The 19,071-nt window shown below is 39.6% G+C and overlaps 2 protein-coding genes across 3 annotated transcripts; one reads left to right on the top strand and one right to left on the bottom strand.

The window, feature by feature from the left end:
* The first annotated feature begins 7,240 nt into the window (after nucleotides 1-7,240).
* On the top strand, nucleotides 7,241-11,663 carry LOC115756114 (probable copper-transporting ATPase HMA5). The gene is made up of 6 exons (XM_030695797.2): nucleotides 7,241-7,426; nucleotides 7,958-9,301; nucleotides 9,530-9,784; nucleotides 10,105-10,227; nucleotides 10,356-10,835; nucleotides 10,963-11,663. The coding sequence occupies exons 1-6, from the start codon at nucleotides 7,325-7,327 to the stop codon at nucleotides 11,368-11,370; spliced, it is 2,712 nt and encodes a 903-aa protein (XP_030551657.1). The 5' UTR covers nucleotides 7,241-7,324; the 3' UTR covers nucleotides 11,371-11,663.
* A 1,162-nt stretch (nucleotides 11,664-12,825) lies between these two features.
* On the bottom strand, nucleotides 12,826-17,112 carry LOC115756112 (glutathione S-transferase T1). 2 transcript variants are annotated; one of them, XM_030695794.2, is made up of 7 exons: nucleotides 16,950-17,111; nucleotides 16,743-16,816; nucleotides 15,774-15,834; nucleotides 14,922-14,975; nucleotides 14,466-14,545; nucleotides 13,755-13,960; nucleotides 12,826-13,191 (listed from the first exon to the last, which is right to left on the bottom strand). In XM_030695794.2, exons 1-7 carry the CDS (start codon nucleotides 17,012-17,014, stop codon nucleotides 12,985-12,987), a joined length of 747 nt encoding a protein of 248 aa, XP_030551654.2. In that variant the 5' UTR covers nucleotides 17,015-17,111; the 3' UTR covers nucleotides 12,826-12,984. The 2 variants fall into 2 exon arrangements, with proteins under 2 accessions (XP_030551654.2, XP_048141586.1); XM_048285629.1 differs by lacking the exon at nucleotides 14,922-14,975 and having other exon boundaries at nucleotides 16,950-17,112.
* Nucleotides 17,113-19,071: the final 1,959 nt, after the last annotated feature.

The following is a 19,071-nucleotide window of genomic DNA, read 5'->3' as shown; positions in this document are numbered from 1 at the left end:
ATCGGCCTTCATCATTGGAGAACCATTGAAACTTGGCCTGCCTTGTTCACTAGTTCCCACCACAATGGCGCTCTCAACTTCGTCATTCCAGTCATAGTGAATCTCATTCAAGTGAAATACCAGGGCAAGCCAGAGTCCCCCTTTGACACCCATTCCATCACCACCTCCATTGCCATGTATAGCCTTCTACTGTATTGCTTCTTGGCACTTGTAGATCAACCGCCTCTGTCGCTCATCGCCGCTGGTCAACGGCGTCCTTGTGCTCGTGTCTTGACTCGAAGCCTCATGACCCTCGCCGCCTCGCTCTCGGCAGCTTCCCTCGTGTCGCTGTTGTTCCGAGGCTCTTTCTCTCGCTTTCTTCCCTATTTGGCACCGCTTGTATTGGTCTTTGGGCTTCACTTGCATGGTCTCCTACAAAAACTCCACGGGTGGGTTCAGCACCAAATCGTGGTCATTTTCATGGACATGCTACGTTCATGTCGACTGCATAACAGAAGATTGGTACCGCCACTTTTGCCACGTACAGTTACTGATATGCGGATCGTTCTGGTGTGAACAAATGTGGTATGTGAATGATATGACGTGAGGGGAACCAATCCCAATATAAACCGATGCCGGTCGAGTTCCTTCTAATTGGGAGATTCCTTGGCCATGTGTTGAGTGAATTTACAACATTTATTATTATGGGAATTATTATGAGATTGAAGTTGTTAAATTGATAGTGTACTGTCATTTACTTCTGACTACACGATCTCATAATCAATGAATGATTTATGCAAAACACGCAATGATAATATGTGAATTTACGGTTGAAATTATATTGTTTCTGACAGTACTATCAGAAAAGTATTTTTCTTATGATATATTCAGATATCCGCATCATTCATGGGCTTTTACGTCGAAAGGGTCTACCTACGACCTAGTATTCATTGTCATTGCGCCTTTTTGGGGTTTTAATCTCCTTTTCTTTGTCCCCTTGGGTTTGCAGTACTCATTCGGGTGTTTGGCAGGCACACTCGTGGGTCCACAATATCACGGTCGTGATTACACTCAGGTCCAGAAATCCAGGTCTAGGCAAGAAATTCCTGGATTTTGGGATTGTCATAAGATGATGCTCTGAGAACAAGAATACAATGTTATACATTTTGTTAATCCAGGTTTCTTGGGAGATAAAATTCTGAGAACAGGAATATTCTCGCATATTCTGATATCCAGGTTTAGGCAGGAAATTCTTCTATGATAAAATTCTGACAACAAAAAATATTAATAAATATTCTAGTTTGTAGACGAATCCCCACGTATGCTTGTTAAATGTATGCCCTAAAGTAATCATGTAATAATTATATATGAATGATTTCATAAGATCAGTTATGACTGAACCAATATTGAATTCTTAAGGAATGACGAGTCACAAGTCATTGTGTATTGTGATACCCGAGTTAGAACACAGGTATTTGTACCAAACAAGTTCACCGAACTTGACATACATAGAACGATTAGCAACACGGAAGCTTTTACTGTGGTCAATGTCCAATCATTCATGCTCTAATCTTGTGTAAATAATCCTTAGACCCGATATACGGTGTTAACTTGTGTGTTGGATTTTGACAAAAAAAAAACGTGTATGTTGGATGGTTATGGTTCATAGTTGTGCATATTGCCAATTCATTGATCCGTCTCTGCACTTGATGGTTTTAATTTATTCACATACGAAGTTACGTGGGTGCGCAAAATGAAATTTGTCTCCTTGTTAAATGTAAGGTACAATAGTGATATTCTATGCGATATAATCATGACATTGCATTGAAATCCTCGGTCAGGTTGTAATTGAGAAAGGAATGTTTATATCTTGTAAAAAATGCACACCGATTAGGTTTAGCATATGGTCGAATTGTTGGCTTGACAATATTCCATGGTCTTTGCTCGATCGAAACATAGTAAGACAGAGAAATTGAATTACACTATAATCAAATCTGGCAAGTTCATTATGTTTTTAAAGTATTCACACCGTTTGGATAGCCATGGCATATTTGCTAGATGTTAATCACAGCTTGTAGGATCTGAAATTGATTAGAACAATCAATTCTCTTGGGAGTACTAATGTGTTAGTGCGAGCCTTATTACCGATTCGGTGATGAATCTAGGTATATAACACTCCTTAATCAATACACGATGACGTTGAATAGAAATGATAATATTGCACATATATATATGCAATCATGGCAATTGAATTGAGTCATAATGAAATTAGATTAAATGGGATTTAATTTAATTTAATTTTTTGGTTATGCACACATGCTGATTGTGCACTCTTATGCTATAATAATAATAATAATAATAATAATAATAATAGCTTTAGCCTAGGAAAACTCTCCCTGGTTTTTAAAAAATCATTCCCACTCGATCTATTAGAAGAGAGATTTCAAAAAAATGACAGATCGAAGTAGTGCTATTCTATCCTCTGCCGTTGAATAATAATAATTTTAAAGAAAATAGTGCACTCGCTGCACACTATCAGCAATCGTAGCCGTTGGGTACTATAAGCAACTATGCAGCAACAGATTCTGAACGCCGAGCATGCGAGATAAAAAGTTTTCTCTCATTTTTTTGTTGTTTTTGCGATCGAAATTTCAAAAGTGTGGAGAATTGTCTCCACGAGATTGCTAGCATAGTTAAAGTGATGACCACCCACGAGTTCTTTCTTCCATTAAACGTGCAATTCATGGTGTGTTTGAATTAGAGATCTGATATTTGTGTGGCTCGAACTAAAGAGCATCTAAAGCAAGTAAGTTTGGGCATGCTACGAGAGGTGGTTTAGGCTACATATGGTAACACTCCAGAAACGTGTGTGATAAAAAAATGTTCCCAAAGTATTATGAGAACACTTTTGAGAAACAGAAACACTTTTAGAGCATAAACAAGAAAAAAAAAATTTGCTCATGTGTTCCTGAAACACTTTTTAGAAACACATTTGAAACACTTTTTAGAAACAATTGGGACTAATTTTGTTTTTGAACACACTCTCTTCTTTTTTGTTCTTGCACGATGTTGACACCTGATTTTTTATCATGTTATTTTTAAAAATTAATTCAAAATACCAAAAAAATTCCTAAAAATGTTGCCATTGCTTAGAAAGAATGTACTGAGTTGCTTACTCAAGGTCTTATAGAACCCTCTAATTTCCAATGGGCTTGTGAAGCCTTTCACATTAACAAGCGAGCAGAATAGAATCGCGGCAAGTTTCGGTTGGTAATCAATTATCAGCCTTTGAACCAGTTTCTCCAAGATGATAAGTTCCCCCTGCTCACAAAAATTCCCTTTACCTCAGCCTTGCCCAAGCTAAGATCTACTCGAAGTTTGATCTTAAAGAAAGATTTTGGCAATTAGGCATACATCTTGAAGATAGCTCGAAAACCGGCTTCTGTATCCCAAACCAACACTTCCAATGGACAGTTGTCCCTTTTGGACTCAAAACTGCTCCTTCTCTTTTTCAGAAAGCCATATGCAGAAGTTTCCAGGCTATTTTAGCAAATGCTCATATCTATATTAATGACTTCCTTCTTTACAACCCTATTGAAGAATCTCACTATAAACTCTTCATCCAGTTCGTTGAGATTGTTCAAAAGCATGGCATCATGCTTCCCCAGAAAAATATGATCATTGCCCAAAGGAAATAGAGTTCCTCGGAATGCATTTGAAAGAAGGAACTTATTGTCCAAGCCACCATATTGCAAAAGAGTTGCAGAAGTTCCCCTCCAAAGACCTAATGGTCAACCAGGTGCAAACGTTTTTTGGGATAATCAATTATCTTCGCGACTTTGTCCCGAAAATTTCCAAAACACTTCATCCACTTCAAAGGATGTTGAAAAATAATGCACCTCCTTAGGGTCCAAAGCAAACCAAAGCCATTGCTTATTTGAAAGAGACATTGCAACACCTCCCTCCATTGCAGATTTCATCCACTGGTAAAAACATTCTCCGGATGGATGCTAGTGACAAGTATTGGGCAGCTATCCACATTGAAGAAATCAATGGTAAGCGTCGCATTTGTGCCTACAAAAGTGGACGTTTCACTCCCGTAGAAATCCATTATCATTCCACTTTCAAGGAAATCCTTGCTGTCAAGTATGGAATCAAGAAGTTCGAATTCCATCTCATTGGACATCATTTTCTCGTGGAAATGGATATGTCCTCTTTTCCCCAGATGTGGAGACAGCTTGTCACTCCTTTTGAGATACTGAAAAGCCAACCAAAGGACGTAAACATTGCAGCACTAAAGCATGCAATTATGAGGATAATAATTAGTATCATCGTAGTCCGAGCTGTCTGGACCATCCCTTTCTCTCTTGTAGGCATACAAAAGGTGTTCTTCCTCATACTTGTCTATTTTCGCATCCAATTCTAGATCCGGTTGGATACCCCAATAATTGGAGGTAAACGGGATATCCTAAGAGCTGGATGGAATATCATGGATGTTTGATGAAATATCCTCGGAGCTGAAGGCATATGGGTCTTAGGAGAGTGGTCCTCCCCATGGATCTTGAGAATCCATATCCATTGAAGAGCTTGGCTGATTTTAGTGAAAAATTTGCAAAGCTTCTCGAGTGTGGTTTAGCATGTGAACCTGGTCCCATGAAACATACGTTACATCGTATGGCCATAACATTGGGGGAATAGTGCGATTTTCTTGGCACAAGATCCTCTAGAGATTTCGATATTCCCGAAGGTTTGATGAGATGGAACTTGGCAAGGTTCTATGGACTCGAGCAAATTACCGGCCGAGCCGAGGTTTGTACGTGGTTGTACCAACATCCGCCGCATTATATCGCACACTCAGCCTTGGAAGGTTTGGCCTTGCCATAGGAACCAATTTTGAACAAAAAATATTTTTGTAAATTTTGACGTTTTTGGATTTATTTTAATTATAAAATAGCCAAAAATCAGAAAAATAGTATTTGTGGTCAGAAAAATGCTCAAAAATAGTCTATATTTTTATTTTAATTCCCTTTTTCATTTTGGCCTCTTAAAGTTTTAAAAATTCAGTTTGGGACCACATGCCTCTTCATTGAACACAATCCTAAATTGACTAAAAATTTTCATTTTAAATCATTTTAGCCAAAATGTTTTACTTTTAGAGTCATGACATGAGACTTTGATACACTACATCTCATTTCAGTCCTCATATTTGAAAATTTGCACAATTGGACTAAAAGGACCTAAATGCACAAATATTTTTCATTTAGTCATCGGTTTCACTCAAAGTGCAATTAATGTTTTTCTAAGGATCCCCGTTTAAAGATAATCATATTTTTAACTACTTAGGAACATTGATGTGTGACTCATAATTGTAACTTTTCCTATCCATAGAAAACATACTTGATGTTCTCGTTATCTAATTCCAATTCGTCTTCTCTTTCATTTTTTTTTTTTTTTTGTAGTTGATCTCGTCCATATTATAATTTGATAAATCGTGCATAAATTACTTATACATATATTGGTGTAATTTGATTTAGTAAATTGAAAAAATGAGATTTAATTTGATTTAGTAAGTTAAAAAGATAAAGATATTTAATTTTAATATATATATAGTCACCTTAATTAAATGAAAAAATTAGGAACAATTCTTTTGCCGTTACCAAATGCGTTTCTTTTCTTTTCTTTTCTTTTTTTGTTCCAGAAACAGAAACTTTATCCAATTACCAAATGTGTTTCTATTCTTTTTTGTTTCGGGAATAGAATTTTTTTGCAGTTACCAAAAGCGTTTCTGTTTCCAAAAATCGTTACCGGGAACAAAAACAAAAAAAAAAATATTTCTGTTCTAAAAGTTGTTCCGGAAACAGAAACGTTACCATACGCAACCTTAACCTCCTTTGTTCTTGTTGAAGTTGTTGCCCCCACATCATTTGACGATGGGTCCTATATGTTATTTATATTCATGTGATCTTCCTATACATATTAACTTAAGCTTTTTGGATGGACTTTCTAATATAGTATCAAAGTTAGTGTTGTTCGCATATGTATGCCCATCACCCATTAGTCAATTTCCACTCGTAATCCAACTTGCACCCCCCATTAGTCAAATTCCGTTGTCCCACATCGCTCGACGATGGGTCTTATACTCTCTTTATATTCATGTAGTCTCCCTCCACTTATTAGCTTAAGCTTTTGGGTTGGACTTTCTAACATTCTTATGATTCTTGATTAAAACGCACGAACAACGTCTCTGGATATACATGTATAGATTTACATGTATAGATTTTTGTTTCCGCTGCGTTTAATTTTATTTTAGACGCCGCATGTACTAAGAGTTGGACACCTTATATGCAACTTAAGCGGACATACTGCTGCACGTTAATGCAACATAAGTGGACATCCATGCTGCATGTTGCCGTGGTCTACGGTTGGCTTGTCAATCAAATGGATTTGTAGCTTCTGGTCCAAGAACCTTCACAATGAAGACATACACAAGTCTATAGAAAACCACTTATGGAGATGGCCATGCGTAATTTTTCATGACTTCCTTCTAACCATTTCCTGTTAAGACTTTTCTAGATATTATTTGCTTTGATTCAACTATAGACTATTTTGAACTTCTTGTGCTTTTGGAAAAGAAGTCACGCTCTTTTCAGAATTTGTGGCTCACAACATATAGTTATTCTCACAATCGCCCCAAAAGACTGTTATATGCTAGCAAAGCCCATCGCCATCGCCAACATGGCAACACCTACGTTTGCTTGTTCAAACCATTTTTCAGAGTTCAGTGTCAGAAATACATGGCAACAGAAGATCATGGGACTTTTGCTTAATGTAGGGACAGAAAGACATCGTCCCAGAAACACGAATTCCTTTTCTTTATGGGCCAAAACAGAGCAAATCGATCACGGTGGGACCCTTAGTGACAAACATCGCCACTACAAACTTTAAAAAAAGTTATGCCACTTGTAAACTCTTCATGGTTTGCCTATTCATTACTTAACATATTAAAGCGGCAATAATGCGTGTCCTTCAAATCATGAGCCAAAGTTGCTCGCTTTGCAATAAGAAAAGCTCAGAGGCAATGCGGAAAAGCAGATGCCCTTTTCTTCGGTCCATGCCAAAGACTGAGACTGAGCAAAAATCATCTCATGGTCTTTGCTTTTCATCTCTGTTTTTAGTGCTACAGTCTGTTCGTTCCCTTTAGTGGGCCGAAGTGGCCATTATTGATGAGGGTGGAAGAGCAATGTTTTTGTATATAAGAGGCAGATAAAGACAGGGTTCGAATTTGAAGTGGCATTGACTCCTGAAACACATTAGCATCTCCACGGCAGGATTAGAGGCGAGTGCGATGTCTTTGGCGACCGGAATGAGGAGCTCTGCGAGCGCCGGATCAGTGGCAACGGCGGTTGAGCGACTTCCAGGAGTCCAAGAAGCCATTGTGGATGTCGAAGTAAGTTGGCCTGAGTCCATGCCGCCTTTTGGTGCAGTTGCAAGGATGTGATGCATTGCAAAAAATTCGCAGCCGATGTTTATAAACCGTTGTAGCGATTCGGATATAGCATTTGGGGATGCTGTTTAGTGAACACAAAATTTCCACTTGGAGTGAAGTACTCATCAACCAATCTTGTGTTTTGAGATCATCAACGTAGGAAGAATCGTTACATCAAAGGTGTTGGTTTCAGAGGATGGAATGTCTAATGTTTTTATGAATGACAGAATTCTTTGCCCGCAGCTCTGTCCACTAACAGATAACTAACAACAAAAGCTGCAGATGTTTTATTCGATTTATCGGAAAACAAATTTTAACTAGTTCAATCCTGATTCTTCTACGGTTCTACTCTAACACGTTCTCAAATCTTTTAGTAGAATACCGCAACGTTTTCATAAGTACATGACAACTAGAGAAGAGCCCGTAGCATTCTGGCTTTTACTGCTTCGCCGGTCTTTCCATCTAAATTAACTTTTGTAAACATTTTAACAGGAGATGAGTGAGAGATCAGTCCAGGTATGTCGGATCCGTGTAAATGGGATGACTTGCACCTCTTGTTCCTCCACAGTTGAATCAGCTTTACGAGAGGTCGGGGGCGTGCAGAAGGCCCATGTGGCTTTAGTGACAGAAGAAGCAGAAGTATACTACGACTCAAGCATCTCAAGCTACAACAACTTGCTCAAAGCCATTGAGGATGCTGGATTTGAGGCCACTCTTGTGAGTTCAGGGACAGATATTAGCAAGTTACAGCTCAAAGTTGAGGGCATCCAAACAGATAACCCTTCTCGTACAATGGAAATCATCCGAAGTTCTCTCCAGGCACTTCCTGGGGTTCAATCTGTGGATGCAGATCATGCAATGAGTAAGATCTCCATATCCTATAAAGAAGATTTGACAGGACCCAGGAGCTTCGTCAAAGTGATTGAGTCGACGGGGTCTGGCCATCTCAAGGCGAGTATAATTCCTGAAGGAGTACGAGAAAGAGAAGCTCGTAAGCAAGAAGAAACCGAGCAATACCGCAGATCTTTTCTCTGGAGTTTAGTGTTCACCGTTCCTGTCTTTCTGACCTCTATGGTTTTCATGTATATTCCTAGGATTAACTGTGTATTAGATGTCAAAGTTGTGAACGCGCTGACTTTTGGAGAAACTTTGAGATGGGTCCTGTCCACTCCAGTACAATTCATCATTGGACGGCGATTTTATATTGGGGCTTTTAAAGCTTCGCGCCACGGTTCTGCTAACATGGATGTTCTGATTGCTTTAGGGACGAATGCTGCGTACTTATACTCTGTCTACTCATTGTTGAGATCCGCAACTTCTCAAACTTTCAAGAGCATGGATTTCTTTGAGACAAGTTGCATGCTCATCACGGTCATACTCTTAGGGAAGTACTTGGAGGTTTTGGCCAAGGGAAAGACTTCTGAAGCCATTGCCAAGCTTTTGGACTTGGCACCTGAAACAGGAGTTCTCTTAACAATGGATGAGGAGGGCAACATGACTGATGAGCACGAAATCGATACCCGGCTGATAGAGAAGAACGATGTGATAAAGATCATGCCAGGCGCAAAAGTAGCCTCGGATGGTTTGGTCATCTGGGGGCAAAGCCATGTCAATGAGAGCATGATAACAGGAGAACCCAAACCTGTGATGAAGACCAAGGGAGATGTGGTGATTGGAGGCACGGTGAATCAGAACGGAGTCCTGCATATTATGGTAACACAAGTTGGATCCGCCACTGCCCTTTCGAAGATTGTTCGACTGGTCGAGTCGGCCCAAATGGGCAAGGCTCCTATCCAGAATTTCGCAGATCGCATCTCCAAGTACTTCGTGCCTTTGGTAAGCAAGTTTTCTCTGTCTTCAGCACTCCCACGACTTTTCTTGCAAACATAGCCAAACCAACGTGCTCTTATGAATCTGTATAAATAAATGAATTGAGTAGTGCACGGATCCAACAGCATCAAACCATCACAACAACTTGAACCCTAGGAAGTAGTAACAGCACCTTCACTTACAGCAACCATTGGAAGGAAAAGTATCTCGCTGAGCAAATGGTCTTTCGCGCAGGTCATAATCTTTTCAGTATCTACATGGGCTGCCTGGCTTTTGGTGGGGAAGTATCATGGCTATCCGCAATCTTGGCTTCCAGCTTCCATGAATAGCTTCGAACTTGCTCTGCAGTTCGGAATAGCCGTGATGGTCATAGCCTGCCCATGTGCCCTCGGCCTAGCAACGCCAACTGCAGTGATGGTCGGCACCGGACTTGGGGCATCTCATGGTGTCCTGATCAAAGGAGGCCAAGCATTGGAAAGTACACATAAGGTTAGTATACAAGATATTTACGTAGCCATGGATGACAGGACAAATACCCTGTCTAAACAGCTTAACCTCTATCAGGTTGAACTCAATTTAGCCTTATATTGGGGAGTTTCCCTAGTTTTTTCTTAGTTTCTCTCTAGTTTCTCTTTGTAAGCTAGTTTCCCGTCGAAGCTGTGACGAAAATATCTGTGTATTTCTCATTCAAGTAGGCCAACGAAGAGGTGGCAGAGATGGACTGTTTTGCATCTTCCGTCCTTCCATACTATCACACTTGCCTGAACTCTTCTTTCATCATCATAATCTTGTGTTCTGCTCAATCCTAGGTGAACTGTGTCGTGTTTGACAAGACAGGAACACTCACAATGGGGAAGCCAGTGGTGGTCTACACAAAACTCTTGAAGACCATGGAACCACAACATTTTTACGAGCTCGTCGCTGCAACTGAGGTAGCCTTTCCATTGCCAAACACCTTTTACATCTTTGTTCTTGACATATTGCACCCAAAAAGTAATTTTGTTGATTATCTGATTTCTTCGGAACTGATTATCTGGTCAGTATAATGAATGTGTGTCAGGTCAACAGCGAGCACCCCTTGGCCAAGGCCATTGTTGAACATGCCAAAACATTTTGGGAAGAAGGGGACAAATCCATCTGGCCAGAAGCAAGAGACTTTGTCTCTGTCCCTGGCCATGGAGTCAAGGCCATGGTTAGGCACAGAGAAATATTAATAGGAAACAAAAGCTTGATGCTGCAACACGACATGATCATTCCCGAGGATGCCGAGAGCATACTAGCACAGGCCGAAAAACTGGCTCAGACTGGGATTCTAGTGTCCTTTGACCAAGAGGTGACGGGAGTGTTTGCCATATCGGATCCATTAAAACCAGGTGTACGCGAAGTTATCTCCATTCTCAAGTCCATGGAAGTGATGAGCATCATGGTTACAGGTGACAACTTGGGCACTGCCGAATCCGTCGCCAAGGAGGTCGGCATCGAAACAGTTATTGCAGAAGCCAATCCGGAGCAGAAAGCCGAGAAAGTCAAGGACTTACAGGTACTTAAACCACCTCCATCCATTCAACCATCAGCCATGCCCAAGCCTCTACTTCCTATCTGCTAACTCAAAGAAAGCTTTTTGCTAGTTTACACTACTAATACAACTTCACCTGTGACAATGACAGGCTTCAGGTTATACAGTGGCAATGGTAGGAGATGGGATCAACGACTCACCGGCACTCGTGGTAGCCGACGTAGGAATGGCGATCGGTGCTGGCACAGAAATAGCAATCGAGGCTGCCGACATCGTCCTCATGAAGAGCAATCTGGAAGATGTGATAACCGCCATCGATCTCTCCAGGAAAACGTTCCGCCGGATCCGTTGGAACTACATCTGGGCCTTTGGTTACAACGTCGTAGGAATACCGATAGCAGCCGGGATCCTCTCCCCGTTTACAGGATTCAGGCTACCACCTTGGATTGCTGGAGTGGCAATGGCAGCCTCCTCTGTCAGTGTTGTTTGTTCTTCTCTCCTGTTGAAGAATTACAAGAGGCCGAAAGAACTGGACACTTCTCACCAACGCATGGGATAGCGACGGGATCATTTATCGCTAGGACCATTCCCATCCGGTGAAAGCGCACTAGGGAGTGGTGTAAATCAACCTGGCAGATCTGTAGAAGTAAGCAAATGAAGTGGGCATCATGTACCTGTGAGCATATTAGTCCTTCAATGGAAAGGAAATATTCTTCCTTGAAAATCCATTCAATGATACGTTCTTAGTATCAGCAAGTGTAGGATGATGGGATGAAATCTCAATCGACGCAAATTTTAAATAATGCAATTAAGTCCTAAAACTTGACAAATTTGTACAATCAAGTATTTTTTCGTTAAGTCCGTCCAACTAGAGTAACGGCAAATGCAACTATGCCGGTTTTTTATTATTGTTCGAAGAGAGACGTTAACGTGGCATCTGCAACTCTAGCATGTTCTTCTTCCTTGGTCCACCGTCGCTTAAATCCGTCCACCACCATCGTCACCTGACTCTAGGACTGCTTCAACCACCGCATCACCCAACTCTGATCCACCCATTACTATGTCCTTATCGCGATCTTCAAGGTTGACCTCCACAAAACCATGTTCAGAAGCTCAAGCGGCCATGGCCAAGCTTCACAAAAGTTGACAAAAAGTTGAGCAGCCACGGCCGCAAGCTTGACGAAGATTGAGCAGTCATCACCGCGAGCTTGAAGAAGCCTGGAAGTTGGAGCTACGATGGCAGACTCGAGGGTTGGCCAACCTCAACGAAGCTCGTGGTCAGAAGCCTGGGAAGCTAAAACGGTCATGGTTGAGCCTGCAGAATCTTCAAAGCCAACATGATTGGGACAAGGCCGGATCTTGGCGGCTGGTGGTGATGTCGCCGATCAGTGGTGGTGGTGGCATCATTGCGGAAGCGGCGGTGGCAGGGTGGCTAAGCCTCGTCATGTGGGTTTTGTATATTTGTTTCAATTTTTTTTTTTTCAAGAAGTAGTGCCCACCAAGCACCACATCAGCGCTATATGTATTTTAGGAAAAGTAATTAAAATTTTCACGTTAAATTTTTCTGATTAGCCAAATCGAACGGAGTTAACGGAGACTTCATTGCAATAATTTGCCTAGTCTATGGAAATGAAAAGAGGGTTATATCCCACCAGGTGACTGTCCACGAATGACACTATTCATTGCCCAGCACCTCCCTCCGCTAACAAATCAGCAATTGCCATTAGGCTCTCGTCTTCTAATACGGCAACAATTAAATTCCGAATTCTCCTCTCGCTTGCACCAACCCTTACTCTAAATAGCTTCTAGCTTGAGAAGCCAGAGGTTTGACTCAACCACATGCTTATATGCCAGCAGACTTCCCCTCATAGTTCACAAGTTTAAGTTCTAGTCTTTTAATACCCCGTGTACTATTTGAAAGTTTTAGTGCTCGATGGCAATTTCACAACAAATTCTAGTACTGCAATTATCCCTATTTCAAAACACAAATTGTTTCCGAGATGGAATCAGCCAGTAACCAGAAAGCTGAGCTTCGACTGTGCAGATTTATTCAATCACAGCATAGTACTGCATACGATCATTAAAAGCAAACACCACCCGATCTTGGGCTAGATGCCTTACAGGAGAACCAAGCATCGTCACAATAAGTTCAAAAGCACGCCCTTACGAGTGTTCACATCTTCGAAGTCAATTTTCTTGTCGAATCAGCCTCGGTGTTTGCTCCTGCTGAACGCTGCATTTGTAATCTTGTCTTTACTTTCGATAGGACTTGATGTACTTCGTCAAAGTGTGGTTGCGTCGCTTTTCTTGTGCTCTCCACCCACTTTTGAACTTTCTCATAGGGACCGAGAATGCGATTACGGTCCTTGTCATCAAGTACCTGGAGTAGAAAAACAGCATTATCAGCTTCCTTATCAAACTTGTGTCCTTTGGGCAACTGCACCTACCAAAGCCTCACGCAACCAGTATGATGCCTGCTTGAATTTTTTTTCTCAAGGAAATATTCTCTTGAAAGGATAGCACAAAACTAGTTTTGCTAAGCTCTGATTGATATCTTTAATCTTTCTTAACTTACATATAAGTGTATCCATGTTCCACATGAAGTGATTACATGTCTATGTCAAAAAGAAAGGTGATTTACAAGTTGGGCCCTAGCCCCATCCCAGTTTCCTTTGATTCACAATGTGACAATATCCCTACTCAATCAAATGGGATATTTCCCCAAAACAGAATATTAAAAAAGAGATTAAGGATCTCCATATTCAATGTGTGCACTTGGGAAGACATATGTCATCGGTCATATGGCTAAACCAAACTAATACATAAGTTTGGAGATAGAATAAAATGCATTGAAGGCAAACAGCTGCCCTCTTGTCAATAATTTAAAATTTTCAGTAAAGTGCGATGAATTTTGTCACTGATAACATATGAGGCAGAACATACCTCTAATTGCATAATTTCACATACTAAGCTGAGGTCAGCGATGGATGGCTGAAAGCCACCTAGCAGAAATGGACCATTGCCTTTGAGCCAGATAGACTCTATCTTCAACAAAGATGAGGACAGAAGTTTCTCGCCCTCAGCAGCAGATACTGGGTTCAATGGTAGTCCAAGCGCAGGAGCCAGAGTAGTATTCAGCACATAGGCAGCTGAAACAAAGACAAGTCATGTAATGTTCAATTATGGTGACTGAAGCAAGATTATGTGAAAACTATAGGGAATTTCTCAAAGGTTACACAATATGCAAAGAGCCTTAACACAGGCAAAACAAAGTTAGAAATATCATATGTCAAATGTTCTATGTTCAGATGGCTCTGCAAGATCACAAAATTTGAAGGCATCATCACATTTTAAATCAGGGCAATCTAAAACTAGCTCAACTCCTATTTCACTGGAAAGGTTATTTCTTAGGTGAATACTCCGCCACCCTTTGTGTTCTGGCAAAATTCTAGGGACACTGCCTGTCTTTTGAAAAATTAATCTCATCCCCGTCAAGATTGTTTGATGAACTAAATTGATGAATATGTGTACGTTTCTTGCAATTCAAATAGAGTGAAAAACTGACCTAGAAGGCATCAATCTGCATGATCCAGATTGAAGTTTAAAAGGGCCAATCAGGTGCTACATTATCTAAAAATGTGAAGTATTTTTCACCTGCTCCCCGTCGTAAATTGGAATGGTGCCAATCCAATGCTGAGTGTATCTTAGCTCTCCGGGAAAGATCAGCAGGGTACCTGTCAGAGATTACAAATTATCAAACAACAGAATGCACAGATTAAATTAAATGCGAGAAGTATTGGAACATGATAATCATCCATACAGTGAAAGAACACACGATCCTATGGCAAAGGAAGTGATATAAATGCAAATTGAATCTCCATATTGAACTGAATGCATCAGCCTACTGCCAGCTATCAAAACCAAGCTATACATTTTCACTGTGAAACTATAATCATTAATACCAGAATAATAGCACAGAAGGAACTTCAATTGCTTAAGATTGCTCTGCAGGAACCTAGTGGTAGAACATCAATTTGAATCCACTTCCGAACATGCATTTCCTACAGTTTAAAATGGTTTGAGTAGATTAACAAGGATTACTGTGCTTACCAATGATCTGCAACCCCAGGAAATGCGCAGCTAAGATAGATGAGAATAGCATGACTGCAAACATGAAAGTGAAAGAAAACATTGTAAATCTGGAATATCTGTGATGAAATATAATGGCAAATAAAAACATTTTCTAACGCTGAAGAAGATGAAAACTGGCCAAGGATCTGTTCAATAGCATTCCCCACAAATGTATAAAATGGCTTAAAAACACTGCTGCTAATTTCACCAATGCATCAGGAATGACCTTTCATTTCCATTCACAATACGAGATATTCTGACGCATTGATAAGATTACAGGAAAATCTAGATGTGTGTGCATGTACCATGAAGTACATAGCACCTTCCCCACAAAGCCATATAATCATACTCAAATAGTGATGTGGAGGAGTTCACAGCAAAGAAAACTTCAGGAGGAAATAGAGATAAAGATGCACACTTGACTGCAATTAGTGATCATTGCGAAACACACATATATACGCCACCTACACTCCAATATAAATATGGACTACTAAAGTCTTAAAGGGAACTAGTGCTGCTTAATTTCGGGTTAGAATAAGATATGCTGAAGTAGTAAAAAAATGAAAAACTTCCTTACCCAAAAAAAAAAAAAATGAAAAGCTTATGATGAATCCAGGGTCTCCAGCGCATCTTTTCCAGGAAGCTGTTTAGGAGATGTATTAATCTTCTAATGAACTGCTTAAGATGCTGTAACTCAGACACTGTATTTTCTTTTTCATTTTAGGAAATTTTTTTAAACTTTGGAAAAAAGGTTCTTTGTCTTCTTCGCATATTGCTACTCTTGCACTTCAACCTTGACAAAGCAAACAGAAAGATAAACAGCTCCAGTACCTTTCAAAAAGCTTAAGTCTCCCATCAACAATAGCTGGAACTTGTCCCATTGGGTTTACATCTGCAAATTTGAACCACAAATAAGTGTATGAACTCAGCACACAAGCTTTCCTCAGCAGTAACAACTATGCCAATTGTAGCCACGAAATAAAAATGATGTACAGAAAAGCGATCTACCCTTAAACAGATATGAGATGAAAACCAGGTAGAGTGTCATCTAATAACTCATGACAACCAGAAAGTACAAGGCCAAACGTCTGACCTGAGGCAGAACATATGGGTTATTCACGTATAATACAAACAGCTTGCAGATCCATTAGGAAGTATGGAGCACAACCTTGACTTCAATGGTTCCAAAGCACCTTTCCTTCGCATCTATGACTCGTTTCAACATCTGAACGATTTCGATCGAGGGAAAAAGGTTTTAGCCGTTAAGCATCTTATTTGATTATCACTTATCAGTCATATTCTCCCAGCTATTCAACAAAAACATCTCATTTTTCCTTGCGCCCTAGATTTCTTCCTTCATTGTGTATATCTGCTCAATCAGCAGACGGGTACAACACAAAACTGAGAAAGGTGTTTATCATCTTCTTTAGAAGGCGTGGAGGCTCTCCAACCGACAGTGGGCGTCGAACAAAATTTGCACTTTCCTTAACAAAAAATAATGAAAGCGAGAACTTTTCCCAATAGAAATTTATTGAGAATTCAATGAATTTCCCAGCTTCATTTCCACTTTAAGATAACAATCAAAGATCTTCTTCCACCTACCCCAATCAGAAGCGCAAGTAGAGACATTAGATGCCACTAAGCTTTCCACATGTCAAAACATGAACGGACATACCGTCGCGTCTGATCGACATCCAATGATTATCAAAAGATTGCATCTTTGAATTGTCAATTTCATGGGAATCTACAAAACGCGCTCAAACGCGACAAGACTACCCAATCATGGTACTATGAGTGCACCTCTGAATTCGGGGGACCGATGCTGGCGCTTAGAGAGGTCTATCCTCACCTCCTCGAAGTCGATCCCATTGACCCTGAATCACGTGAGTGCAAGACCCAATTCAAAATTCGGTAAAAGAAGAAGAAGAAGAAGAAGTAGAAGAAGCAGAGTATCGAATAATGGCGAGCACAAGACGGAACTGAAGAAAGAAATCGGGAAAATCGTACTTGCAGAAGATGATGATAGCACGAGACGGCTGCGACATGCGATCTACGTAGACTTTGAGCTTCATTTTCGCTGCTCTTTCCTCAACCGTCTGCTAATCTGCTTGTGCTAGTATGCCAGAGCGAGGGGGAGAGAGAGGCAAAATAGGATTTTGTGGATTTGACAGGAACTGTTTGTCTTTTGCTAAGTGGGGTTTGCCCATCTCTGCTGTAATAGAATATTTAAATAAATTTCGTTTGTTTCGAAAATAAATAAATAAATAAATTGATTATATATCATTTTAAATAATTAATTAATAATTAATATTTACATTATCGAAAATAAGTTATGTCTAAATATTTATGTAAATGAGGACAATATTTGTCAGTCATTTACTTTTATACACGATCTTAGTTTGAAAAATATTTTCCAAATCATTTATTTTTGACCAAACAAATCAAACATTAATTATGCATTCATCTAACAGTTTAAGCTTTTTTAACAAGTGACAGTGATCTCGTGAAATTTAACATAATGTCAAAGCAAGAGGTGGGTTCAAATCTTTTCGGGCCCATTTGCCTCATCTAAGTATTTGTGTATTAAATCACGTCTTTATGTAACGTCTTAAGTTTTTAAATATAGTTGCCATGATAATGTAAGCTCTGTTCTTTATTAACTTGTATATATATTGGTAAAGAAACTACAGCGAGATATTGATCTCTCAAGGGACTATTAAAAGGCCAGAGCACCAGTGTTTCTCGAATAATAATTAGGGGTGTGCAATCGGATCGGGTTTACCCGAAACCCGGATCGGACCACCTAAAAAACAGGATCGAGAATCGGTTCCTACTCTAACTAGTTTGGGAACCGATTCCAATTTTTGGGAACCGGTTGAAACCGATCATATTCCCGATTTTAGGTGAAGACCCACCCGGATCGGTTTTGGCTACTGTTTAAATATATATCGCTTCTTTTGCCAACCTTGCAAGTTTCAAAGTGGGCTTCAAGTCTTTTGACATGCAAGACATAAATGAGAAATTATTAGCGGATTTTGGTGTAGTGCGATAGGAAGAATTGCATTTGTTAAATCAGCGTTTTGTAGGATCATTATTGTATTTGGTGGATTGTAACTTCTATTATTATATTTTGAATTGTTGCTTTTGATGGATTGTCATTTTTATTGCTCATATTAGGGATTGTTGCTTTTAGTGGCTAATGAGTTTTATTATTCACATTTTACTTTAGATTATTTCATCGATACTCACATTATTTTGATAGAAAAAATGAAATCAGAAAAAGAAATAAAAGAAAAACAGGTTCTCGGGTAGACCTTAGAACCGGATAAAAAAATAGGGTCGGTTCCAAAATAGGTTTTGGAATAAACGTGGTCGGTTCTTGGTTCCAAAAATTGGAAACTTGTTATAACATGGTCGGTTTCAAGATCTAGTCTGGATCCTATCCACCCGGCCCATGCTCACCCGTAATAATAACAATGAGAAAATTCATGGATGGAATGAATGTAATTACTAAGGCTTTGTTTATTTCGAAAAAATTAAAATTATTTAAAATATATTCTCTTAAATTCAAACACTTATATTGCTTAAAATAATTAATCAATGAACAATATTATTATTATCGATAATAATTTAGGTCTAAAACTTTTCGTGGCAATATAAATATTTTTCATTCATTAGTTTTTATAAACTAATCACATTTTAAATTAACTTATGTCAAACTAGTTTGGGATTAGTCTGCACATATTTAGCATGCGGCACTTTGGAATTCGATGTCCACGTCAGACTGCATTTTGAAATTAATCTTCATCTTACTAAGATATTTCATCAAGTAAAGTGGAAGGGTGCGTTTAATCAGGGAAAAACTCCATAAAAAGGAAAATGCTTTTCGGGAAATTATTCTTCAAGAAATGTTAGTTTTCCTATGTATGGTATTTAGATCTCATTTGGAAAATGATTTCAATATCATAACGTTATCTCATGCTAAAAAAAAATAATTTTAATTTATATATATTTTAGTATTTTGTTTCTTTTTATTATATTTCCTTTCTTTTTCTTTCTCCCTTCATCGCGACCAGCCGGCGCGGCCACGCCTGAGCTCGAGCTCACGAACCCACGTTTGTAGACGGTC

The sequence above is a fragment of the Rhodamnia argentea genome, chromosome 9 (assembly GCF_020921035.1).
Source record: "Rhodamnia argentea isolate NSW1041297 chromosome 9, ASM2092103v1, whole genome shotgun sequence".
Classification (NCBI taxonomy): domain Eukaryota; kingdom Viridiplantae; phylum Streptophyta; class Magnoliopsida; order Myrtales; family Myrtaceae; genus Rhodamnia; species Rhodamnia argentea.
Note: the sequence above shows the minus strand (reverse complement) of the source record. Positions and strands in the feature narration are given on the sequence as shown.

What these genes read in the sequence shown, in the direction of transcription:
- LOC115756112 (XM_030695794.2), bottom strand. Translation starts at nt 17,014, where the DNA reads ATGAAGCTCAAAGTCTACGTAGATCGCATGTCGCAGCCGTCTCGTGCT. An exon ending in AGACTTAAGCTTTTTGAAAG is followed by an intron (nt 14,976 to 15,773) that starts GTACTGGAGCTG and finishes TCATGTTTGCAG; the next exon opens with TCATGCTATTCTCATCTATC. An exon ending in GTGAAATTATGCAATTAGAG is followed by an intron (nt 13,192 to 13,754) that starts GTATGTTCTGCC and finishes TTTCTACTCCAG; the next exon opens with GTACTTGATGACAAGGACCG.
- LOC115756114 (XM_030695797.2), top strand. Translation starts at nt 7,325, where the DNA reads ATGTCTTTGGCGACCGGAATGAGGAGCTCTGCGAGCGCCGGATCAGTG. An exon ending in CCAAGTACTTCGTGCCTTTG is followed by an intron (nt 9,302 to 9,529) that starts GTAAGCAAGTTT and finishes TCTTTCGCGCAG; the next exon opens with GTCATAATCTTTTCAGTATC. An exon ending in AGAAAGTCAAGGACTTACAG is followed by an intron (nt 10,836 to 10,962) that starts GTACTTAAACCA and finishes TGACAATGACAG; the next exon opens with GCTTCAGGTTATACAGTGGC.